Source organism: Drosophila biarmipes, chromosome 3R (genome assembly GCF_025231255.1).
Source record: "Drosophila biarmipes strain raj3 chromosome 3R, RU_DBia_V1.1, whole genome shotgun sequence".
Lineage (NCBI taxonomy): Eukaryota > Metazoa > Arthropoda > Insecta > Diptera > Drosophilidae > Drosophila > Drosophila biarmipes.
The window spans coordinates 6,626,932-6,652,041 of NC_066616.1; the positions used below are offsets into that span (position 1 = coordinate 6,626,932).

At 41.6% G+C, this 25,110-nt stretch overlaps 4 protein-coding genes across 4 annotated transcripts; all 4 read right to left on the bottom strand.

The window, feature by feature from the left end:
* Positions 1-21: 21 nt before the first annotated feature.
* LOC108027245 (esterase B1) lies at positions 22-11,681 on the bottom strand. The gene is made up of 5 exons (XM_017098597.3): positions 11,169-11,681; positions 3,679-3,991; positions 3,399-3,549; positions 2,600-3,336; positions 22-1,658 (listed from the first exon to the last, which is right to left on the bottom strand). Exons 1-5 carry the CDS (start codon positions 11,210-11,212, stop codon positions 1,194-1,196), a joined length of 1,710 nt encoding a protein of 569 aa, XP_016954086.1. The 5' UTR covers positions 11,213-11,681; the 3' UTR covers positions 22-1,193.
* LOC108027246 (growth hormone-inducible transmembrane protein) lies at positions 7,572-9,012 on the bottom strand. The gene has a single exon (XM_017098598.3). The coding sequence runs from the start codon at positions 8,804-8,806 to the stop codon at positions 7,712-7,714; it is 1,095 nt and encodes a 364-aa protein (XP_016954087.1). The 5' UTR covers positions 8,807-9,012; the 3' UTR covers positions 7,572-7,711.
* A 4,757-nt stretch (positions 11,682-16,438) lies between the features above and the next one.
* On the bottom strand, positions 16,439-22,551 carry LOC108027357 (esterase B1). The gene is made up of 4 exons (XM_017098779.3): positions 22,071-22,551; positions 18,589-18,901; positions 17,200-18,087; positions 16,439-17,107 (listed from the first exon to the last, which is right to left on the bottom strand). The coding sequence occupies exons 1-4, from the start codon at positions 22,115-22,117 to the stop codon at positions 16,631-16,633; spliced, it is 1,725 nt and encodes a 574-aa protein (XP_016954268.1). The 5' UTR covers positions 22,118-22,551; the 3' UTR covers positions 16,439-16,630.
* A 1,873-nt stretch (positions 22,552-24,424) lies between these two features.
* Positions 24,425-25,091, bottom strand: LOC108027098 (ubiquitin-conjugating enzyme E2-18 kDa). Its single transcript, XM_017098316.3, has one exon. The coding sequence runs from the start codon at positions 24,943-24,945 to the stop codon at positions 24,484-24,486; it is 462 nt and encodes a 153-aa protein (XP_016953805.1). The 5' UTR covers positions 24,946-25,091; the 3' UTR covers positions 24,425-24,483.
* Between the last annotated feature and the right edge of the window lie 19 nt (positions 25,092-25,110).

A 25,110-nucleotide genomic window follows, 5' to 3' on the forward strand; every position in this document is an offset into this window, starting at 1 on the left:
TTGTTTTAAAAGACAAAGGAATTATTTTTTATAAAATATGGATTTATTCATCGTTAAATTTCATAGATTACTTTGCATCACAAGGCTTTGAAGCTTTTCGACAATAAATTTGTATTTCCAACTCGGATACATAGAGAATTCTTAGGCAAACTAGTTTAGCCGGCTGACTTAAATCGTAATCTTCTTGTGGACATTCATAAACGACTTCATATAAATAGTTTTTGTTTCTTCCTTTCATATTCTATAAACGATGTAAAACTTGGACAGGTTGTCTGTTTGTTCAAATATAACATTTTACCAAAAACAACCTATGCATACAAAAGGGTAAATATCTAAAAAGACTTAGGCTAATAATATAAAGAAATTTGTTATGGTTAACTAGTTGTCTCGCTAAGATTTAGACTTATCGAAACACAAATGGAAATTTCCTTGTTGTAAATGTGCGTGCGTTGGGTAATGGAAGAAAAGAATGGAACTCTTAACTTAAGTTTGTGCTGAGGTCTTAAAACAATCTCGAACTTTAGTTGTATAAAATACAGTTGATATTAGTTGGCCTTTTAAAGTTATCAGCGAGTCTTAAAGGAACGTTAAATATAAGTTCATGCTCAGATTCCTAGGCTGTCTTGTTTAGTTTGGTTTAGTTGGTTTGGTAGTTTCTCAAAGAAGGTACTTCAGTTGCGACTTGGCTCAAACTTATGGGTTATGAGTCATAACTATATACAAACAGCCTGCTTAAACTACAGATTCGATCCGACAAGATATAGACAGAAACGGATCAACTTTAACGCACGTATAATTCTTCTCGTTAACAAACTTAACAGCAGTAAACTCTCTTGATTTCGGGACTAAAGCTACGCTTTGCATTGTTTCGAACAGAGGCTTAAACGTAAAGCTTTCAGAATCTTAATGGTTAGGGTGGGCTCGCTTTAAATGGGTTTCAAAAATATTGAACACTACGTGGTCAAATTTACCACTTTTTAACATAAAACGGTGGTCTTTTATCGGGGATATGGTCTTTTCATTGCAGAAAAAACTAAGATTCGCTTGTAGAAAATATCTTAGAATGAAAGAAGTATTTCCTGTGTTTCTTAAAATATTCAAATATTCAAGCCCATTATTCTTGGTCTCCGAATGTGACCCACCCCTGCACAAGTAAAGCTAAAGATCTAGTCTAGATGGATTTCTGCCAATCCCTACAGCAATTCGTCGCGTCGGAAGAAGCTCTCCCAGACCATCAACTTCTTAAGGTCGGGCACATCGATCACCTTCAGCTCGTCGGATATGTTAAGGCACTTCAGCTGGTGTTTCTCGACGGACTCCAGATCGACGGGTTGCCATAGGTCCTCCTGCTCTGGATCGAAGTTGGGATTTCCGCAGGCCGCGAAGTGCGTCCACAGTCCCACCAGGCGCTCGATGCACTTGTACTCCCGCGTGTGGTTCTTCAGCTTCCTCGCCAGCGAGTTGTAGAACAAGTAGGACAGGTCGTCGCCGTGGCAGGTGCCGCGCACCTTCTTGCCGCAGCTCAGGATGCGCAGGTGGTTGAAGTGCTTCGAGTCGAAGTCGAAGCGGTACAGGTACGTCGGCGCACTGCGGGCGTACTGCAGGCGGGACAATACTGTGCGGTAGATGGGGAACCAGAAGTACTCGTGGGAGACCATCTGAAGACAGAGAAATCAAGTTCAGCTTTAGAAGTTATCTCCAAATAAAAAGTCGCGTTTTAAGGTATTAATAATTCTGGTGCTCAAACTTTAAAAACATCTCACAAAGAACAGCAGCTGGAAAACCTCGATACATAAGAACGTTTTTAATTCTGTAGAAGTAAACGTAACTTATAACATACATTAATATTGTTAAATTTTGACATAGATCGAATTAAATGTTTATATTTAGTCGGAGCTTATAACTTTGCTGTTACAGTTACTCAAACTTTACTTTAGCGATTTCAAAAATCATCTTGCTTGTTCCTAATGTAATCTGTTTATTTCTGCTTATCGGAGCTTATAACTTTAAAAGTATCTAGAATTTTAATTATTTTTCTTGTGGCAGTGGCATTAATAATTGACTCATATGATTTACCTGAACCTTTTGGGAACAATCTTGTTTTTTTTTTTAATTTTGAATTTAAGATTATTTCAGCAAACAAAAATGTACTTTTTATCGAGGCTTATCACTTTTAAAATATTTTAATTCCATAATAGGAGTTATTTTCATGTCGGTACTTGCATTGTAGTTGATTCACGCTGTTACTCAAGTTTACTTAAGCCGTTTTAGGACTTTAAGCTTTACTTAAGCTATTTTAGGAATTAAAAATGTACATTTTATGAGAGCTTATCACTTTAACAAATTTAAAAAAAAATAGTTGCACATATGTTGCTGTCGGTACTTGCATGTATAGTTGACACATACCACTAATCAAGACTTACTTAAATCATTTCAAACCCCTTCTTGGTTTTTTTTTCAATTTGTAATATTGTGATTCATTCTATATTGCACATTAGTTAGTAACTAAAACCTAATTCCTCAAAGCACAAAATATTATTGAAGATTATTGGTTCTTGCTTAAATTATTACAATATTATAAGAGCATTTAAAGTATTACCTGAAGATATTCGTGCAGGGTGTCCAGACTCGGCGTCTTATCGCCGTAGTAGCACTGTTTCAGCTGATCGCCGTACTCCCGGCACAGGGCACTCTCCCTGTCCATGTTCAACTCGATGGGCACCACGAACCGGCAGTCGTCCAACTCATTTAGACACTTGGGATTCGTCTTGGTCTCGGTGTACAACAGTAGTCCTTCGTTGGAGACGCCTCCGAGGATCAGTGGGATGTTGTTGCTCCAGGCGGTGCGCATCATTTCGATGGGCTTGGTGGGCACCACACAGTGGCTGGTTACATAGGGTTCTATCACGGGCCCAAATGAGAAGCCGATTCGCTCCTTCTTCTCCTCGTCGATGCACAGTTCTCCGTTGGCCTTGATGATGTCGGATCCCTTGGCGTTGTACAGAAACTCCCAGACATCGCGGGTGTTATTTTCACCCGTATAGCCCGCCTGAACGGCCAGTCGATAGGGCCAATTTCTCTGGGGAGTCACTGCCCAGGGGGAAAGCGTGTTTCCCGACATGCAGATGGCCTTGTGGAAAAGGCCGCGCGTCTGCTCTGTGATCATCATGTAGTGGACCGAAGCACTTCCCGCACTGTCACCGAAAATAGTAATATTTGCGGAGTCTCCCCCGAAACGGGAACAGTTGGCCTTGACCCAACGGAGGGCCAACACTTGATCCTTGAGACCAGCATTGCCGGGGACATCGAGCTCGGGATCGTCGAGGCAGAGAAATCCTAGAGTGTTTCAATAAAATAGAGGTATATTTTTAAGGGCTTAAGCTTAAAATCTTTCTTACCTAGCGGTCCTAATCTATAGTTGATGGAAATAACCACCACATCTTCACGCAGCAAGTAATCTGGACTGTAGCACTCCCGCGAGGCCTCGCCGAACTGAAAACCACCTCCGTAGATCCAGACCATCACAGGCATTGGTTTGGTGGGATATAACTACGGGACAATCAAATACGTGGTTATTAAAATACAATCTACGTCTATCTTAATAAAAATAATTTTATGTAAGCTCTTGATTTCATCCTTTTGTTAGTTTTTTATAGATGGGGTATTATTCAAACTCACATTTTTGGTGTAGACATTGAGGTAGAGGCAGTCCTCGGAGCCATCTGTCATTTCGAACACGAAGTGCTTTTGGAGGGGCTTGGGTCCCTGGGAGGTGCAGCTCTTGACCTCCGTCCAGACCTCCGGGGGCTGGGGGGCCTTGTAGCGCAGCTCGCCCACCGGCGGCTTGGCGAAGGGGATCCTCTCGAAGCTGAAGTACGACTGGCCGTAGATGGACTTCCTCTTCACGCCCTTGATGGGTCCGTAGGTGGTGCTAACGACAGTCTTTTCGCTGGTCCTGTAGCGACGTTGTTGGACCTTAAAATCCACCATTCTGCAAGGGAAAGAGGCAGGGTGAGCCTGGGGACTTCACAAGATATTTCCCAACTTCCCAATTCCACCAATATATCTAAGCCTAATCAGCGAGAAGGGGAATTTGGGCCATTAATCAGGGACAATAAACGACGTCAGCTCTGCTGATATTGATGGAAGCGTCTTTTCCGTTTGGTGTTCTGCTGATAAGGTTAATTTTTTATCAGCCCGTGGCTGGCGGGCCAGGTGTGCGCCATTTATCAGGCCCGCGACTCTCCGCGATTCATATTAAATCAGTTTTCTATATTTTGTTATTCTTTCTGCCTTTGATTTTTTGTTTTTGGCTTATTTATTCTGAGTAGCGTTCAAACAAAATCTGACGCGCCCTGGTATCAAAAGATAAACAAACGCTAGCCAAACAAAATTTCGGGTACTATTTCGAATTGTGTAAGTCATTCAACTTGAGTAGAGGAATTCAAGGGTAGAGGCCATTGAAATTCAAGAGTAAACTAGACTGCTAGCAAACACTCGTCATTGGGTTATATGTTTATATATTCTGCACACTTTGTACTTAAAATTGAAGCAGTTCTATTTCTGGGAACAATTAACCCATAATTCCTACGGTGCCATGATTAAAAAGATAGAAAATACGCGAAAAATTCGTTATGATTGCAGGAATTCAAGGCAGAGGCCATTGAAATTCGAAAGTGTATTAAACCTTTTTGGCTCGGCATTCCACCTTTTGGCAATTGTTTACAGACGTTGTATTTTCAAATAGAATGAGGTGCTTTTCAGCAACCAATATCATCTGACTACTCGAGGTGCAATTTTTAATTGTCTAAATAAAGACATCAAGGTTGCCTGATAAGGCGTTCAAACAAACCTAGAGCTAGGTCCCAAATAATAATTTCATAAGTGCGAAAATATGAATATTTCTTCCCGTATGGACGCCCAATTTTAGATCACCATGAGACGGCTTTTGTTTATCGGTTGCCTTAATGCTGAAGTCATGTATACAAAACAAAAGCATTTCTGTCGTTATTTCCAATTTTCGATTGAATGATGTGAGGCAGAATAGTTTGTGAGCTCACCCGGCGAAAGAAACGTGCCTTAACTTTTAATTAATGCCTACGTAAGTCCCTGTTTGTCATAAGCAGAAGAGATAAAGCAAAAACCTGGCTATATCTAAGAGATACGTCCCACTCTTTGCTTTGTTCGCGTTGCCGTTGCTTGCAAATGTCATGAGCAGCTGAAGAAACCCCGAGGCGGCGAAAATATATCAAAATGTATGTTTATTAATAGCCGGAACGAGCCGTTGCCCATTTTTCGAGCGAGATGGAAGCCAAAACCCCAACGCATGATGTGAATACTACATCCGGAGCAATTTGGCTGCGACTCTCTCAAATACGGCCTTGAACTTAGCCATGGAAATTGTTATGGCGGTGGAGCGCTTTAGCTAATGCTTGGCACCTATCAAAAATAGGGAAAGCCAATACAAATAATGTTTATGACGGGTCTGCCTGGCCATAAAAACGGTGTCCTAATGCCGGGTTTGCGTGAGCCAAGGTCATTTCTCTGTTTGAGGACCTCAAACGCACCCAAACGGGGCGGACTGACCACTAGGCACTTTTTAAAATGCTTAAAGCTCAAGGAGCCCAGATATTTATCTTTGTCCATGGTTCATTTTATTTTTATTGGGGAAAACAAGCAAAGTACAAAGAATGCAGATAGTAAAATTGGATGTTAAATCATTTAGTGGTGCTTAAAATTTGATTTTGTTTTTCTGTTCCGTTGCTTCCGTTAAGAACAAATCTGCTAAACGATCTTGGGTGTCACAACTGATTTATGTGTTATTTTTGGCCACTGCAGCGATAAATTTGAAGCAAAATAAACAAGAAAATTGTGCTTATACTAACATGGGAAATATTCAGCTGCGTATTAGCAACAAGTGACGACAGCAGACCCAAAAAAAGCTGCAAAGAAATTCCACAGTTTGCAGAGCAAATATTCGGCTCTTCAAAAAAATTATACGCAATCCGAACTTTATTAAGACGCATCAAAGGGTAAAAAGTACATAAATAAAAAGAATTCCCGTAATACTCAAAAATTAAAATAAAATTATTTTAATTTAAATTGCGTTAAAGTACCTTAGTAAATCTTACAATACAGGAATAGTAAATAAATACTGCTCTTTAAATAAACATAGGTACTTCAGACATTTGGTAGCACCTAATTTTATTAAAACAAGTGGAGCACTGAGGACTTGCAAACCTGAAATTTAGATCACCTTATCTATGGAGCACTTGGAATATTTTTAACACGGCTCTGATCTGTTGTGCTTCTATGCACTCTGGTGAGCGATAAGCCCGACTTATGTCACATATGATTCAATTATTTTCCCATACAAACTCCGTAATCTTCCCGGTTGCTCGTTATCAGCTAGACGCAGGCAAATCCGGCACGCGATAGATGGAAATGCGAGACCTCACAATCTAAGGCAACATCAAATATTGTCTGACCAACTGACTGGCAGACGACAGTCATGGTCATGTTAGTTTCTTGAAAGAGATGACAACTCACGAACGTTATGATTAGTGCCCACATAAAAGTGGATACATTAACAGCCAGAATTTAATTTCCGTATCTGAGTGGCCATAAAAAGTTGGCTTCTATTTCTAGCCACTTTAAATGGGACTTTCGATGACCTTGGCAGGGCTGCAAAAGCTCGAGTGAAAGCTTCGGTGGCATGAATGAATTGGGTGGAAAGAAGGCCAGAAGCCTACAGGATTGAGCTTTGGGGGTGGGCAGGACAAGCTATGGGTCAAGGAGCCTTTCGAAGGATGTGCGGGTTGCCAATTAAAAGTAAACAGCATTATAATAATAATGTTTGTCTCTACAACTTAATGAAAACCATCAAAATTTCAGTAAATAGACTTCAGTAGGTTATGTGACCACAACTCAACACAAATTTAACTCGATTTTATTATAATTAAATCGCCAAAAGCGTACTTTATTAACCCTAATGGAGTAAATATGTTTAATGAGCAACCTAAACCGATTTGCGTGCTTAATTTAATGAAAAATTGCGCTTAAATATGAACTCATTCATTGAACAATCCTTATAATACATAGCACCGCACACATTTATCAGAATGCTTTCTCTTGTCGCGGCAATTTTTTCATTCTTTATTCATTTAAAAAGACTGTTTTCGCCGCACAAAAGCTTTTGGGGAAAAAAATAATAGAGAAAAAGAAAATGCGGCAAAATTAAATGAAATTGACAAGTCGGCAAGAGTGTTGGTGTGTGTGGGCGGTAGATAGAAGGCGAGCACGAACGGCCAGCGACAGAATTTCAGAGACTGACAGACCAATTTTTATGCCGCGGTTCAACGCGACGTATGCGCAATGTCAGAAATAAAGCAATGGGAACAAAAGAACGCAGAAATCTTAAAACAATAAGTTTCTTGAGATGGAAAAAGCAGCTGACCAAGACAATTCATTGGGTCTTACGAAGTGAATACAGCTGTTTAAGGAAAGCTTAGTTGAGAATTTCTATTTTAGTTCAAATTTAACACTCTAGGAAAGTCCGCCGTTCCGTCCACTTAAATTTTCTGAAATCTTAAGTTTAATCAGCTCACAAATTGTCAATCCAAAGAAGTTACTATTTAATGTATGCGTACGATATTTGGGTACCCTTCAGCCCGCTGGTATCATTTTCTGATTGTGAGTTAATTATTTTTCATTACTTTCGCTTTTGGTCACCCGCCAAAATAATTGCGATGCGGATAAAGATGTTCAGGGCATCCATGTATATGGCCAGGGCATGATTAATCGGATCATACAGGGAGCTACTGTACTGAGGATGCAGCTCCGCTGACTTTACGATCCGCTGGGTGTCGTAGAGAAGGAACCCGCTGAACAGGATCAGTCCGCCGTACAGGGACATGCTGGCCAGACCCGCGCCGACCGCAGTGGTGGGCGGCAGCCACATGGAGGCCAGTGAGGAGGCAAAGACCACGCCAAGTCCGATGGCCAGGGGCCCGCCCATGTTTAGGAACTTTTCGCTCGGGGCACAGGCGGCCACCGTGGACAGGGCCCCCACGATGCCGCCGGTGTAGACAAGGGCCTTGGTCAGAATGGGTCCACCCAGCAGGCACATGGGCGCCAGGACCGCCCCCAGGACGGCACAGTGGACGAGCCAGGCCAGCTGCTTGGCTCCGAATCCTGGCTGGTAGTCGATGCCCTGGGCAACGGCCCCGCTGAGCATCACCAGCCCCAGGGTAACCAATGAGGCAATCCACCCCGAACGCATCATGAGGGACATCAAGGCGTCCGACTGGAATACGGCAACGGACGAAGCAGCTGTTACGCCGCAGGAGGCTCCAAAATAGGCGTAGGTGGCATGGATGCGATCCCTCACATACTGGGGCCAGACCACCGAGTGATCGTAGATACTGGGCTGGTTCGAAAGACCCAAACCGTAGTAGCACAGACCCACGAGGCCCATCAGGGCCGCTCCGGCTGCAGCTCCTTTGCCCATGGAGTAGGCATTCTCACTGGGAGGCCCCATCATGCGATCCTTGAGAGAGGGTCCCCTGGTACGACTCTCCAAGTGGGAGCGGTCGCGATCCCTCGACTCCCTGGAGTACTTTCTCATTGCAAGTTCCTGCATATCCCTCTTGGGCATCCCGGATTTTCCCTGTGCCAAGGTGGGCATCCTCCTGGAACTACTCGTGATCGGGGACTGGGTGGAGCTCCAAAGACGGGGTGCTCCTTTCTGGCCCAAAAAGCGCAGCGATCGCCCTGGCAGCACATGGGTTAAGCGGGCCAAAAGCATTTCGATTGCGTTTATGTGTTGGTTTTCTTTCGACTACTTTTTAAATGAAATTTTTAACGGAATGCACTGTATAACAGATAGATAAGATTAGAAGAAAAAAGCCCTATGGATTGTGTGTTGCAGAGACCCAGGATCTAAGTAAACAATTTAGGAAAACAAATTTTGAAACGAGACTGACCGAAATGCCTCAGAGATGTAATTTCGAAAGGCTACTGGGTAAGAATCCAAAGATCCTTACAAATTATAAATCATAAATATTTGTTTATTGATTTCCCTTATTATTTTACTAATATTATGATGGGAAACAAGCGCCAAACCGCTTTAAACGAGATCAATCTCGCGAAAACGAGATGTGAACCCGGAGAACTACCAAGAGATATTTTTATACCTCAGAAAGACATTTTTGCACGTGCCCAAAGACGCAATGAGACTTCCCAGCGAAGATTGTCTGTAATTGAAGGTTAATTGGCGGGCTTGCGATGAGTTTGCTGTGTGAATTGATCAAACCAATGACTAAAATTGATTTCAGGCAATAAATAACAAATTGAAATTGACCAAATTTCAATTTAAAATACTTAAAGGCGAGCCATTTATTGAATGCAAGTCGAAAATACAATGTATCCGAATTGACAATTTATGTGTGCCGAATTGGTTGAAAGAGTGCTGTGTGAATTTATTTCGACCAAAAACAACGATTTAAATATGCAAATGAATGCAAAGTTAAAACATATAAAAAATTGTTTGCGACATGACGTCATTATACTGCAACAATATACGAGGCATATCCATGGCAAATTTTTTTAAAATAGCACAGTTAAATAAATGCTATTTTATATGGAATAAAAAACAAACGACAAGCAAGGTATCGCCTACCAAAATAAAGAGTGCAAGTTATTTGAATAATGGACTAGCAATATCAGGGAGAAATTAGAATCCACATCAGGCCCGACATCCCATTCGCTACAATTCATCTTTCTTTGAAATTCAATGAAATCATCAAATGAAGGGGCCGAAATGAAACCAGTTAGCCACCGAACCGAGCTGATCTCATTCAGCACCATTCCCATTCTCTGCAAAATGCCAAACAGTTTTTGCACACCAGCCCAAAATGTGAGTCAGCCTCTGATGGGCTTACTACGGCTTACACAACTCTATAATTTACATACATCCCGCAGACATCTGGGAGCGGGCTTGAGGAGGAATTCTAGTTTGCTACCTAATTATCTGCGCAGTTTAAGTGTCGGCAAAAGGCCCACAGACAAAAGAGAGAGCCAAAGACCCCAACCTCACAATCGACTCAAATAATGACGGCTGCCATGTAGCCAGCCCCGGAGTGTTTGTGGGTATCTATGATTGCTCATAATAGAGACAAACTACAATTTCAAAGAATCAATAGAAGTAAGGCAGGAGTTCAGGCCGAAGGGAGCCGTAAGTAACCACCTGCTTGATAGACAGTAGCTACGATATAGTACCTTAAGACATATCTGCAGGCGTATGTTAAAATGTATTAAACATGGAATGCATTGTACAACAAACCTATAAAACAATTGAAAACGAATTGAGAATTTATATTTTTTATTTTATTAAATGCATGCAGTGCCTGCCTTTCCTTAGTAAATATAAACTGACTTTTTATATTATTATTTTTAAGGGAAATTTCGGTAACAATTAGTGCTTTTCCTATGTAAGAAACCAGTAGCTCCTCCATCACTGCACACCTGCGACCTGTTTTTTGTTGTCCCTCGTACATAATTAAGTATGTATGCGTGTTTTCCTCAAGGATAGGCAATCCCTGGGGTAGGACAATGTGAACAGCTGCTCTGCAAAAGCGAAGCAATTTCATTGCTCCCAGCTTCGTAAAATTCGTAATACAAAAAACACATAAAAAACAGTGTTTACCGAGCATAAATAGTCTCTCACAGAGATTGACGTAAAACATTTTTGGTCGTTCCAAGGAAAGTTCGGGTTGGTATGCGAAATATCTCTGTCGGTCAGACTTATTCAGAACTTTCAGCTGACTCTGGGCTGTTTTTCTGTAGATCGCGGCATAAATCATAAGTGTGTCAGTTGCGATTTACACAAGGCTTTCATACAGCCCGTGGGTTTCGGAGGTGTGCAGTATAATTAAATAGTTTGCTTCAGTCGGGATGACACAATGCGCTGATGTCATGTGCCTGGTATAATTGGAACTATTTTCATTCGACTCTTGGCGGGCGAATTAAATGTTTTAAAAGGCTTTATAAATAAAACCGTATTGCCTAACCAAGTAGGGAACCCACTTATAAGAGGCGCTCGCTGATTAATTGCAGGGGACTTTGTTGCTTAACTCGGCCTAATCAAATGCATTACAGTGCCAACTTACTTGAGACCAATTTTGATCTGATCGATTGCAGCCATGGAAGACATGTTGTTATCTCTCTGCTTGGTCTTTTCGGCTGGAGTTCAATAACAAATTAGCAGCCGCGTTTAAAAGCAGCCAGAATTAGCTCTCTGGTCGTTTAAAAATTATAAATATTATAAATATTGTTTGGGTTGTGGGCCTGACGCGAGTTGAGGAACTGCCAGCTGTTCGATGGCCTTGCAAGGACTGCGTATATCAACAAAATCGGAGCTTTTATGTCCTGCGCACGGGCACACGCACACGCGTCGAAGACCACGCGTGAAAATAGAACGCAGGATGCGAAAAATTCCGCAATTAACGCTAAATCACATAACTTTGGCCCGAGTCGCGGAACTGAGGATTGCAAGTCGGTTCGCTCACTATTGTTGCCCGATGTCTGTCTCGTATATAGTTTGTGGCTTTTGTGGGCAATGGATGGCACTGTGCTGTTTTAGTGTGGCATTTGGGGCCGTTTCGCGTCCGCTTGGCGTGGAGGCAGCTCGTCAACTGGCCGCAAAGCACAAAAAGTTCTAAGCGTGTCGAAAAGCTTTCGACGCATGCGAAACATAAAAGCGTTTCTCGGCAGACGCGGGCGCTACGATACCGGGAGCCCTTATCAAGTGATTCGGTAGTGCTATGCTGCGGTATTTGGCCTGGGCGCCTTCCACGGGCCTGACTCACTGCCATTACACGGCACAAAACGCCTCGACTTTGTCCTGCCGCAAAGTACCCACTTTATCACTGTCCCAACAAGTGGAAACCCAGAGATAGCAGTAACCGTATTCGCACTGGGTAACAAGTTGTGATTTCGCTGATTCGACGATATTTTTCGATTGGTTCTTTTGGCTGATGGGGGTGTCATGCGGCGGTAATCTATATGGCCCACTCATGCTTTGATAAGGAAGCGTGGAACCCATTTCAGAGTGAGTCATCTTTTATTGTCGGGAACTTCTAGGAAGCTGTAATCGGGTTGAAATCTATCGGGGCTTCAAAAAAAATATTTGAGTGCGTAGGAGTTGATGGTTGAAGGAAGTGCGTCATTACTTGGCTTCTTAAATTGCAATCTTATTTTCTGTAGTTTACTTGAAACAATAGGTTGATAAGAAAAACACGCGATTTCTCAAAATGTTTACTGCGATAAAGACTTAACAGGAATTATTTCGGACCATGATTCACAGGAATACCCGAAACTTTGTTAAAGTGTTTTAGGAGGAACAATTATTTTTAAAGTATTACTTCATATTTTTTATGTAATATGTAATATAGTGAATTTTCCTAGTCATGTATTAAGTTACATTCTGCAGTGCTCTAGGCGACTCCTTCTTCCTAATGGTCGCCATTCTCTAAATTAAAATGTACCCCAGGAAGCACTCATTTCCTGGAATGAAGTCATTTATTAAAAACATGTCGCACTCCTGTGGTTTTCCTCGTAGCCACTACAGGCAAAGTAAACAAGTTGGTAAAAACAAAATACAATGAGGCAGGACAAACACAGCTGACTGAAGGAGCTGACTCCTGTTGCTGCTGAAAGCTGTTTCCAGGCCAAGTTAACCCAAACAAGCAGCTTTTCAGCCCAGAGCTTTTAACTGATGAACTGATTTTGACTCGCACTATTGTGCTATTCGATTTGGTCTGCCCCAAGTAATTACCTCTAGATATGGTCAGTTCTAGTTCCCAGTTCAGCTTGACACGCCAACGCCGCATTCTGGAATCAGCGAAGATTGCACCTAATCAAATTAAGGGACGGATTAAACGAGCATATGTGCGTTTAAGCACCGGGAAAAATGCCTGAGCTGGTTGCAGTGAATTTTGAGTTAGATTACAGTTAAAAAATTGCACACAAACAAATATATTGAAAATACGTATCCCTATTTCTATGCAATAAGAAAAGTACATTTAATTTCAGAGGTTTTTCCTTATGGGGCTTATATTCTTATAAAATAGTAATTAATTAAAAAAAAACACAAAAAGGAACATGTTTAGGAATTACCTAGAAATATAAATATTTTTTATACATGTACATAGCTTATGCTTATCTCTAAAATCGGAGATAGAACTGCCAAACGCAAAAGCCACATCCGGTTTTTATCCCAAGCAGAAGTGTCAATTATTTGCACTATTTCAAAACAGAAATATTTCCCAAAACGAATCGCACGAACCAAAGGAAATTCCGATATTACTTCTTGAGCGTACGTAAATGCCTACCCATAGGCAAATTATAAATAATTTTACAGTTTTTAAACCGTAACAATATTTCCGTGGTTTTGGTTAAGGTTAAGTATTATTTAAAAAGTGCGTTGATCAGAGCTTGTAATTTTTCTCTGTGCATGCTTATATGGGCAGCGACAGATTTGTTTATAGTTATGATATGCTAAATAAATAACCTTGGCTGGGGGGTAATGGTAATATAAACTCTCGTGACTTTTGGCGCTATGTTGCCATGCGCTTTTCGCGCGCCGAGCTTTCCAATCAGAACTACTTTGCTCCATATAGATACCTCGCTATACGGATTTAAGTTCTCTCTCGTAATTCGAGAGATACATCTCTCTGGGAGCGATCTTGTGCTCTGGGGTCGGCACGTTTTTTCGCTATATGTACGAATGGTTCTCTAATTCATTTAAATCAATTTAAATAAAGTTGTCGTTTTTTGTGCAACTGAGCAACGACTATTTCTGGCTTTGTCAGGCCGTCACATTGTCGCACATTGTTAGATTTTAAATGATTTTAATTAAACCAAAACGATTCCAATCAGCAGCAACTGAAAGAGTATTAGTAATAGAAAAAGTTTGCGAATCTGAATAATGTTTTCGGGGGTTTACGTTGGCCATATGTTGCTAAGCCATTTTTTGCTATAAAGATTGTTTAGATTGTTTATAATATAAAATACACGAAAACAAAAATATCCATTTACTTATCCACGATTTTTTTTTTTGTATTGTTTCTATTTATTCTTTTCCGTTTTGTCTATTTAGTATTTTTTCTCGCCACCGAGAAAAGTTATTTTAACATGATATTCGAATATGTTGCTATAATTTTTTTGCGTGTTTTTGGTAAGATCATTTTATGGCTCATCATTTCGAATTAAAAATTGGGGCAGTGAGTAAATGCTTTTACCGAAAATTCAAGTTCCGATGAATTAAAAATTCATTTCTGAAAACCTTCCCACTCTCTCTATCGTGTTTCCCGCCACAAATTCGGCTAAGAAACTGTAAATGGAATATCAAATGTCCAGGAGCAGAGTCGGAACAACGTGCCAGCTCAGCGGTTCAAGTCGCACATGATAACCATGAGCATTCCGCGCCGCGCAACAATTGCCTCATGAATTTTTCAAAGGCGAATCAAATCAAAGTGGACCCCTGCCACGCCCCCTCATCAGAGCCCCCTTTTCCGCCCTGGCGAAGTCATAATTTTCCGGCAGTTCGCGTGACTTTTCCATGCCATTTCGTGACTTGATTACAGCGCACGGTTAACATGCGTCCTTGTTTTTGTTTTCCTTGTGCCAGGATAATTGAGGAGGTCCTGGTCCTGGGGCGGAGAATTTTCTAGAGCCATCAAAGCACCATTCCCGTTCTTCGGTTCTGCACGTGACACAGAACTATTGTCTGTGATTTTAAAAATTCGAGCGAAAATTTCGACACACTTAAGGGCAAAGGCAGCTCACACGTCTGGTTTGAATTGGGGAACTAAAGGAAATGGGATAGCTCCTTTAAAGAAATCGAGCTTAATGGGTATTAATTCTGGCGATTCGAGAGTGCTTTGTGGCGACGTAAATAACGAAATTTATTTAATCTGCATGGGCTGTGTGGGTGGAGTACTAATTGTCACTCTGTTATGAAAGGTAGAAAAGTGTAAAGTTAAAGATAGCAAAGAGTGAAAAGCGTGCAGCAATGGCCATTTCCTAAATTAATGCATTGAGCTTAACATTACTTTCTTTAAACAAATGCTTACATGTCTGATGAAATACTTATTGTATATAAACCAAAATAATCCCCTAAATCTTTACCATTAAAATGTAGTCAACCTAACACATTGCATACTTCGCGGCAGCCGCAAAAATTTCATCTCAAAATTCAGGCATCCCCAAAATGCTGGCCCGAAGAGTTTCGCCCAATTTGCTAAGCACCTGTAAACAATAATTACAATATTACAGCATAAACAAAATGCCAAAAAATCCTGTTGTTGGGCAAAGGTCAACGGAAGTCAGCGCAAACGAGCCCAGTAATTTTGAAGCACGTGTAAGTTTTTAATTACAATTAATGGTTGGGTGGTTGGGTGCCATGTAGCAGGTTCAGAGGCTAACGTTTTCGCAGTGTACGTGTGTATTGTGTTTTAGCGGCCTTTGAAGTTGTCATAGACGCAAACACAAACATATCGTTTTTTAATGGGAGGGGGATGCACATAATACATGAGTGTAAATACACACATATATACCGGCGGACAGGTTTGCGCGGGCTTTTGTCACTTGACAGCTATCACCTGTGTGCGTGTGTTGCTTCGCTTCTCTGCAGGTGTTAATATTGTCATGTTTGAGCGCTTAAGTATTTTTAATGTCATAACACGTTGCATACTTTATGGGAGGCTTGCGCCTGGGTTTAACGCACACAAAGGCAGGCGTGATTGTGTCACTCACACATCCTACCAGATCAAAGTTTTGGTGGCAATTTGGGATTTACGAGAATTATTGTAAGCAGCAGTTTAAAGGAGCCACTATATACCTTGTTTTCTCTGCTCTACAAAAGGCATGCACTTAAATCGTACTTTTTAATAGGAGTACGCAGTTTTAAGCCAGATTAATATGTAATGAAAGCCTTTAAAATGCATTTGTAAAACCAAATTAGTACAAAGAACTTTACATTTTTCAGCGTCTGATATTTTTCTCTGTGTAAACAACTTGCAAAACAACTTGAAGCTTAAAATAAAAGCTTAGGCTATTTTAGTGAAATATCATAAGTGTCAGGTACACTGCCAATAAACTTTAAAGAATAATAATAAATCAAAAAAACAAAGTGAATTTAGTTTTTTAATATTGTTAAAAAAACGATACTTAGTACATGTATTATATACATTGCTTAGCCACTACACCAAGTTCTCAAAGTCTACCACAAAAAACAATATCATTAGTTTTGAATATTTTTCTCACCTATCAAGTCCCCAAACACTTTATGCCAAATCGCATTAATAATTTCCCTTGGCGTGCAGCTTGAAGCGCAGCGACCACTTTTCGAGCTAACATAATATTTACCCACTGGTGGTTGTGCTTATATTTGTTGTATTTACTCTTACAGCTGAGCTTTAAAAAATCGCTATTTACATGTGTACATTAGATGTGCGTTTAAGGCCACTTCAGGGCCAGCTTAGGGGCTATATTTAAGGCTAAGTATGAATTGCTATGGATAAATGGTATTGCGATGGGGAGTGTTGGTCGTGGGCAGATGGGTGGCCCCTCAGTACAGGAGTTCTCTATCGTAGATGCTGTCCCAAAGTCGCAGCTTTTCCGCCTCGGGCAAATCAATCACACGCACGTCGTGCGATATGTTCAGGCACTTAAACACTTTATCCTCCCGCGAAATGGGCAGCCACGCCCCCTGGGGCTGTTCCTTCTCGTCCTGGGAGACCATCGGGATGTTGGGATCCCCGGAAATGGCAAACTGAACGATCATGGAGACCAGCCGTTTTATCGTCTTGAACTCGGCCGTCCTCCGCTTCAGCTTCTTGGCCGCCGCGTTGTAGAACAAGTACGACAGATCGTCCGCGTGGCAAGTACCTCGCACCTTGCGACCACAGGTGATGATCCGCATGATGTTGAAGTGCTTCGAGTCGAAGTCGAATCGGTACAGGAACGTGGGGGCCGATGGAGCGTAGTGGGCACGAGACAGCAAAGTCCTCTGGATGCCGTGCCAGAAATATTTGTACGAGAAGAGCTAAAAGACAGAAAATTGATTACCAAGAGCTTCTTATGTATCTTGCTATCTTCTAGGGTAAACGGAATATTCATTTATCTTTCGAAACTTACATCACTGTACTCCAAAATGGTCTTCCGCCCAGGGGTCCTATCTCCAAAGTATAACTCTCGTACTTGCTTGCCGAAGGCCTTTCTCTGCTCCTCATTTACGTGGGCATCCATGGGAGCCAGGTTCTCGCAGTCACCCAGTTGGCAAAGCAGTTCTGGCCACTTGTTCACCTCGGGGAAGATGAGGAGACCTTCGAAGGAGTTGCCCCCGATGACCATGGGAATGCTGTTGCCCCAGCAATCGCGCATCATCTCCAGAGGTGACTTGGGGATCACACAATGCGAGGTCTCATAGGGTTCGATGGTGGGACCGAAGCTGAACATGGTCATCCGCTGATGGCGCTCCTCCATGGTGATAATGTCCTCGGCCACCTTCAGCATACTGCTGGCCTTGCATTTCTTGAGATGAGCAAATATATCCTTATCGTTCGGTTCTCCCGCATATCCGGTGGCCTGGGCCAAGCGATAGGGCCAATTTACATGAGATGGGGTAAGAGCCCAGGGGGCCACGGCCGATCCCGACATAACAACAGTCTTGTGGAAGAGCCCTCTCGTCTGATCCGTCAGCATCATATAGTGGGCTGAGGCCCCTCCGGCACTCTCACCAAAAACGGTAATGTTCTCCGGATCACCTCCAAAGAACTGGCAATTTCGCTTCACCCACCGCAAAGCCATCACCTGATCCTTGAGCCCTGCATTTCCAGGAACGTCAAGCTCTTTGTCTTCAAGACTAAGGAATCCCAGAGCTCCCAGGCGGTACGATATCACCACCAGAACCACATGCTCCATCATTATGTAGTCCGGACTGTAGAGATCCCGCGAGGCTTCTCCCATTTGAAAGCCACCACCGTAAATCCAAACCAGAACCGGCAAAGGTCGGTGGGGATGGAGCTAAGGAAAAGGAAATACAAGTAGGTTAATATACTATTAGTAAAAGAAAAATACAGGTTAAACTAGATAAAATTAAATCGAATCTAAACATTTTTTGTAAGCTTGTAATTTACAAGTTGTACATTCTAGAAAGCTTCAAAATTGGTGCAATAGTATGTTATCTTCAAGCGTCAACCATTCTTATCTAATGGTCGTAAAATAACAAAATACCTGATTAACTACGCTGATATCAAACGTTTTTTTCATAATTGGCAATTTGATTTTCATCATACAGGTTTTTTCAATAAATAGAGACTTGCTTTTAGTGAATGATTTGCTAGTATTCCCCATTGCTAAAATGTAAATATTTATCTGCTATAATTTTGAAACCAAAGCTAGAGAAATTCGTAATAGTGCTTTGACGCAAGTTTTCAGAGCTCCCAAACGTATTTTTAACAGACAGTCGTCCTTTATAGCAAAGACTTTAAAATCGGTTCCCTTTAAGACAGTGTTCCGACTCACCTCCCTGGTGTAGACATTGAGGTACAGGCAGTCCTCGCTGCCCTGCACCTGCTTCAGCACGATGTTCACCTGGCAGGGCTTGGACCGGACCTGAGTGCACCGCTTGACCTCCGACCAGTGGTCGGGCTCCACCGGGGCCTTGAAGCGCAGATCGCCCACAGGGGGCTTGGCGAAGGGGATGCCCTCGAAGCTGTAGTAGTTGTTGCCGTAGATCGACTGCCACTTCACCCCTTTCACCTTCCCGTAGATCGTGTCGGTGATGACCTTGTCGTTGCTGCGCAGGCGCTGCTGGTTCGTCTTGAACTTGACGTAGCTGCAAGGAAAATGCACAAATAAATTGAATTTTATTAAAGGCGGCAGTTCCAGAACACTTTGCTTTGGCAAAGACACCTCTCGGAGTGTTTGGCAGTCCGCGTTCGATTTTGTTTGTAAACAAACGCTCGACGGCGTGTTTCTAGTATTTTTTGCGAATTTTCAATTAGCGCGTAAACAAAATAAAATATAAATAGCCAATAGACAAAATAGAATGTGTGTGCGAAATGATGAAGTGTTTAATACCCTGTAAGCCCGTAAAATAAAAAAGTATAACAATTAGCAATTTACCTACTGAGCAGAGGGGCGGTTTTCACAAGAAAATACGCTAGCTTTCGTTAAAAGCAATTGCTTGACAGATTTTTAATTTATGAAAATTATTTTTATGAACTTTTATTTTTTAATATATTATATATGTATTCTTATTAAATATATATTTTTGACCCTCTTATCTGGTAGTTAATAATATTTTTGGGCCAAACAACTAATTTAAAAATGTACCCCAATTTTCAGGGCATTAAAAGCTAACGTTAAAGTAATATCCACCCCGAAAAACTCTAATTATCATTTCAAATAAAATCCGCAAAACACCGGAATCATTGTCAGCCTTCAGCCTGTCCAGAAAACCGATGCTCCCAGAATTAATTTTAATGGGCAGCTCTACATATATCATCGGAAATACCCTATAGCGACGGAGGCGCGGCCCACTTGAATTTCAAGTGCGATTCCATTTCGGAACGTGCGCTCCAAACGACGCGTGAGCCGATCCACAACAGACCGCAATACGCCGCCACAATATAGAAGAACTCATAAATGTCTAGTGAAATAAAATAAAGAAGTAAAGAAGACGGAATGCCCGGCCCAGACGAAAGTCAAGAACGGCGATCGCAAATCAAGAGAGCAATCGGGGCTACGAGTAGTAAACATGGGCAGGTTTTAATTAACAGCTGCCCAGCGTCCACTTCTGGCGGTTTCGCTGCCGCAGCCTTGAGGAAATTCTAGAATAATACTATTTCGAGGTGCAATCAGATCTATTAGAGATGAAGTGCTAATTGCACGATGGCAGTCGAGGCCGGGCCCTAAGAGCCAGTTGTCGAACGACGCAGAGTTCCAGTATGAGAGCTTATTTTGACCTCCTCCTAGGTGGAGAAGAATTCAATTAATATCACCTCCACCTGATATTCCATATCCGCATGGAGTACAAATAATCTGCTCCCGCATGAACTGCAAATTGACCAGGGAGAAATGGCATCCAAATCAAACTGAACAGATTAAGGAAACCCGAATTCAATTCCATTCCAAACATAACTGCATGTGTGTGTTATATTTTCTGTATTTTTTAGAAAAATAAACAGTGCAGCTGGCAACTCAAAATATTTACAAATTAAAATACGTATGAGAGGATGTGAAATGGAAACGAAAATGGAAAATTTCGGAAAATCAATCAATATTGCCATGCATCAAAGCTTTGCATGCGGGTCAATGGCATTTTGCTTGAGTGCATTCAGTATTCAATATTATTTTCCCCCGAAAATAAAAATAAAGACAGTATAATGTTCCATATTTCCCATCTATCAAATTCATGCATTCGTGTGTAAAGCGATGCAGAAAGTTATAAATGGCCGTTGATTTTTGATCCAACTCGCTTTATGTACTTTTATCTTCGTAATTTAAGGCGATAGCAAAATATTTACAGCAATTTCCAGTTCAGTACTCACAACGTCAGGATGGCTGACGAGTGAAAAAACATTCAGAATAAATACACAATTGCAGGTCATCGTCTAATTAAGTTCAAATTGATTTCAATTATTGTTCAAACTTAAAATTAAATTTGAATTGTGGCAAAGAAATTTAGCCATTTAAGGCACAAAATGTTGAGCAACAGTCAGCGGAATAGGCAAAGTTTAAGTTTGTTGTTTAAAAGTCGAATAATTTGCATTCGTCCATTGAACTTCTTCGCTTCTTATTTACCTTGCTTGACTTCGTTTAACTTTTAAACTGCTATTTTTTCTCCGGCTTCTGTGCTTGGCCAAGTTAAAACTTTTTGCTGAAGCTGCAACTTAGTAATTGCCTTGACATTTGCCAAACGTGATTCTTATTAAATACTATTTGTAATGGTCTCCGAAAAACCGGAAAAAATTTTAATTATTTTTACAAGTACCGCAGTTGCCCCGCAAATGATTTACTATATATCAGCGGATCGCGGAAAGGTTGAGTAATCTCTGCCTGACGCACCTTGTTAAGTCCGGGTAGTTTAAAATCTTATCAGTCTATACGTCGATACCGATAATTGATAATTGGCCTAAACAGGAGCAACAATAAGTCGAACGTTATCAATTCCGTATGGATCGCTTCGACTTAAATCGCGTGAACCTTTTCGCACTCAAGAGCCCCGACTTTGATTTCCAAAAATGATGTGTAACGCTGAGGAGGTACAAGGTTCAGCAGATGTCTGCTGGTCGTTTGACAAATTTTATTGACGAGCTTTGGCTTTGACTTCGCTCTGATGACGCTTTTATTTGGCTATCGCCAATGCCGGTGATGCGGATGCAGAAACAAGACCTTATCGACGGCTTTGTGACTATTAATAAGACCCAAGCGGTGAACCGGATTCGGGTCTGAGCCACAGCAGCCTGTAATCTCTTGATAAGAAATGAGGCTCGGCGGGCCGGACTTCTCCTATCAGGCCTCCTCAACTCGAGCATCGTATGGTCATGGCAATTGACCTTAATTGACCTTATTGGTTGATGGATTAACTAGTCTTAAAGCCGGCAAAATGTTTGTTGCTAAAAGGCACCCAAAAAAGTGTTGCCGAAGGTGTTTATCACATAGTGTTTCCGAAAATGAAGACCAGATGTTCATAATCAGCAAACAAATTGAAAATGTGTTGAAGTAGGAGCAAAATCTAAATGTACCAAGGCTATCGTCTCAATCTTATTATGCCTTGAACATGCCTTTTAAATACAAATTCATATAATTGACCAATTGTTGTTTCATAAACTTGTACTTTATGTGAAAAGCAACCAGTCATTTCGAAGAATGGGTTGACATTTGGAGGGTTTATTTTTGAAAGCTTGCTGTTTTCATAAAGGAACTTTGTTTATCATATAATTTTTTCCCGTACTATAACTATTTATTTGATTTCTCTTAAACTGAATTGTGAGACTTACTTCAGTGCAATGCGCATCTGATCGGCCACGGCTATATCGAATGACATCTTGCTGCGGTCTCACGCCAGCGGTCGCAGTCAATTCCCTTCCGGAAATATTCGTCTATATATGTGAAACTATAAAATACACAAAGAACAATTGGCAAGCTGGTCGAGATCCCAGTGAAAACCAGCACGGGCGGCACACACGGAAAATCTATAAAATCGACTGGACACCGGGGCGAATGCGTAACAAGAGCAGCCGGCCCTTAAGGTTTCGTTTTGATTTTCTGATGGGATTTTTTGTCGCTTTGTATCACTGTTCGCTCCACAGAACCCAATGTCACATCACTTGTTGCCGCCGCAGTAGCTGCTCTGATTTCACGGATGCGGAGTAATTGAAAAGGCACCGGATCGAGGGGACGGGAACGTCACTGGTTCCAGCCGAGAATCTAAGGCTGGCGTTGCGCTTTGCTCAGGGTCCGCTCGGCAACTGAGCGTTTAAAGTAAGCGCCGGCAAAGTTTAGTGCCCGCCGCCGTCCGGCTCGACACACAAACACCCAAGCACCGGCAGCGTCGGCGATGGTTTTTCCACTCGTTTGCCCATTCCGCGCTGGCCACGGGGTCGTATGAGTGATATTCTAGCTGCGGCTGTGCACTCACATGCCCTGGGCATTCCGTCTGCTCGAGTGAGTCCGCTTGCTGGTCGTTCTGGGCGCCGCTGTTTTGTTTAGGCGTTATCGTTTTTGTTGCTGCCGCTTTGTTTATTGTTTATAGCATGCGCCGAACAGCGGGGCTATCAGCCCCCCGCAATTATTGTTAATGTTATTGCTCTCTGTGGGCGGAGTTTGGGCATTCCTCGCCTGGTAATAACCGGGGATTACATCAAGTGTGGCTCCAATTATGAAACAACAAAAAATGATAGCCTATTATTCCCCAGAGTGAAGAATAAGTCGGAACCTACCAATTTTAATTAAGTCACTTTGATGTTTACCTGTGAGCGTCGCAGAACATAACTCTTTCCAAAATACAATTTCGGCCAGCATAAAATCTAAGCTTTAACAAATATCGAATGCTCTAGATATGAAACCAGATAAAGTAGACACTTTTATAACAGCTCAACAACTATATCACGTTTATTTGCAAATGGCTTAATGAATTTTAAAAAGTTCTACAAATGGGAGAACTTGTTTTTTAAAATTTAAACGAATTGAGAGGGAACAATACACAATATTTTTAAACTGGTTTTGCAACAAAAAACAAGCAAATTTTTAAATCAAAGGTAGCCTGTGTTACTAATTGCATTTATTTTTATTAATTTATACATTTATTTTGCCACGGTGAATAGTAACAAGCCAGTTTTCCGCATTACCCATTATTCCGGTAATTTTATTAAGTGCTGTTGTATAGCCCTTAGACATGACCTTGATAAATGTATATTATGCAATTAGCAAAGTAAATGGGAATATCATCGATGGCTCGAATTGTAGAACAATGGTAATACATGTAATCGATATAGGGGCATTGCTGACCGTCAAACAAATGTACTCCCAGCTAATTGAGTTTGTTTTCCCCGTGAGGAAACACCAGTAACATATAGTTCGCGTAATTATAGAATATTATATCGGCTTGCCGCGCAAATTCCCCCCACTTAGCCACGCAAACTGACGTGCTCGAACCAAGTTTATTTCCATGAGATAAGTCAACGCATGAATTTTTTACTGTATAGTAGAATCAGATTCTCATTTTTATATGACAAATTTTATTCACAATTTAATTGGCCAATTAAAGTCAGCAAGTAATTCCCTACAGTTGTCGCCGCTTTGAACTTGTTTAGCGGCCAACTTATTGAAATCAACTCATCTCGACCGTACCCATGTTTTGATAAGTTTACTGCGTTATTTTCAGCTCTCAAATGAGACCTTCAGGTATTGCTTCCAAAAGCCTAACCCTTTTCCCAGTTCTGGGCATAAATTAACAATAAACAACTAGTCACGTGCAAGTCACTTGAGTCCATAAATATCTTTTCCGCCCTGGAACAGTTCGCATCGAGTCTAAAGACAATGCAAAGACAGCAATTAAGTGTCATCTAATTTTTATTTGTCAAGTTACTCAAGTTATTCCAAAGTGATGACAAATATTTAAAAATATTATATATTTTATTATGAATTACTTCTCAACGTTTTTATTAAGGTAATGATTAGGAGGTAACATCATGTCTATTACTTTTGCATTTAAATGATTACTCATAAGAATTTCTAGGTATAATAATTAAAATGTTATTAAATGTTATTATTAGGTGGCACTTGGTGAAGCTGGTATATTAAGACATTCCTCAGCTAGTTTAACAAAAGGAGGATGTGCGACGGTTTGGTATTCGTGGCCTAAAATATATTTAATTTTGATTTACAAATAAAGTGAACTGGTGGCTGGCCTCACTCCGGTCGCTTCTCCGCATTCTTCTTGGTGAACTCCTCAGCGGTCTTCATGAACTTCTTGTGCTCCTTTACGAACTCCTCCGCCAGGTCAGAGCGGAGCGGATGCTCCGGTTCCGGGTCGTGGACAATGGCTATCAGGGCCTGGAGGACCTGCTCCGTGCGCGTCGTGGGCTTCCAGTTGTCGGTACTGATGATCGGCAGGCACACCTCGCCCTTCTCGTCCACATTCGGGTGGTAGATCTTCGTCTTGAAAAGGATCTTCGGCGGCATGAAGGGATACTGGGGCGGGAAGTTGATCTCGATGCGGAAGGCGCCCTTGTTGTACGGCGCCTTCTCCGGAACCAACAGACCCGTCCACAACAGCAGGGACTCGTCGCTGCTCTCGATGTTCCGCAGAGTGCTTATCTTGGCCTCGACCAGGTCGGAGAGCTCCCGGGTCAGACGACGAGTGGCAGCCATTCTATCAATGGGATCGGAGTTTTTTTCTCACTTTTCCCTGCGTCTCGAAAAAGCGTTATAATTTATAAATGTCTAAATAAAAAAATTTTTCTTTTGTTTTATAGAAGGCTGACAACAATGTCAAGAGTTTCTGTTGAACTCTGGCTTACCTATAAGTCGGGTGTT

Coding starts and splice junctions, on each gene's coding strand:
- LOC108027245 (XM_017098597.3), bottom strand. CDS start 11,212: ATGTCTTCCATGGCTGCAATCGATCAGATCAAAATTGGTCTCAA. Junction 3,992..11,168: donor CAGATCAAAATTGGTCTCAA/GTAAGTTGGCAC, acceptor TTTCCCTTGCAG/AATGGTGGATTTTAAGGTCC. Junction 3,550..3,678: donor TCAATGTCTACACCAAAAAT/GTGAGTTTGAAT, acceptor ATTGTCCCGTAG/TTATATCCCACCAAACCAAT.
- LOC108027098 (XM_017098316.3), bottom strand. CDS start 24,945: ATGGCTGCCACTCGTCGTCTGACCCGGGAGCTCTCCGACCTGGTCGAG.
- LOC108027246 (XM_017098598.3), bottom strand. CDS start 8,806: ATGCTTTTGGCCCGCTTAACCCATGTGCTGCCAGGGCGATCGCTGCGC.
- LOC108027357 (XM_017098779.3), bottom strand. CDS start 22,117: ATGTCATTCGATATAGCCGTGGCCGATCAGATGCGCATTGCACTGAA. Junction 18,088..18,588: donor TCAATGTCTACACCAGGGAG/GTGAGTCGGAAC, acceptor CCTTTTCCTTAG/CTCCATCCCCACCGACCTTT. Junction 17,108..17,199: donor CCATTTTGGAGTACAGTGAT/GTAAGTTTCGAA, acceptor TCTGTCTTTTAG/CTCTTCTCGTACAAATATTT.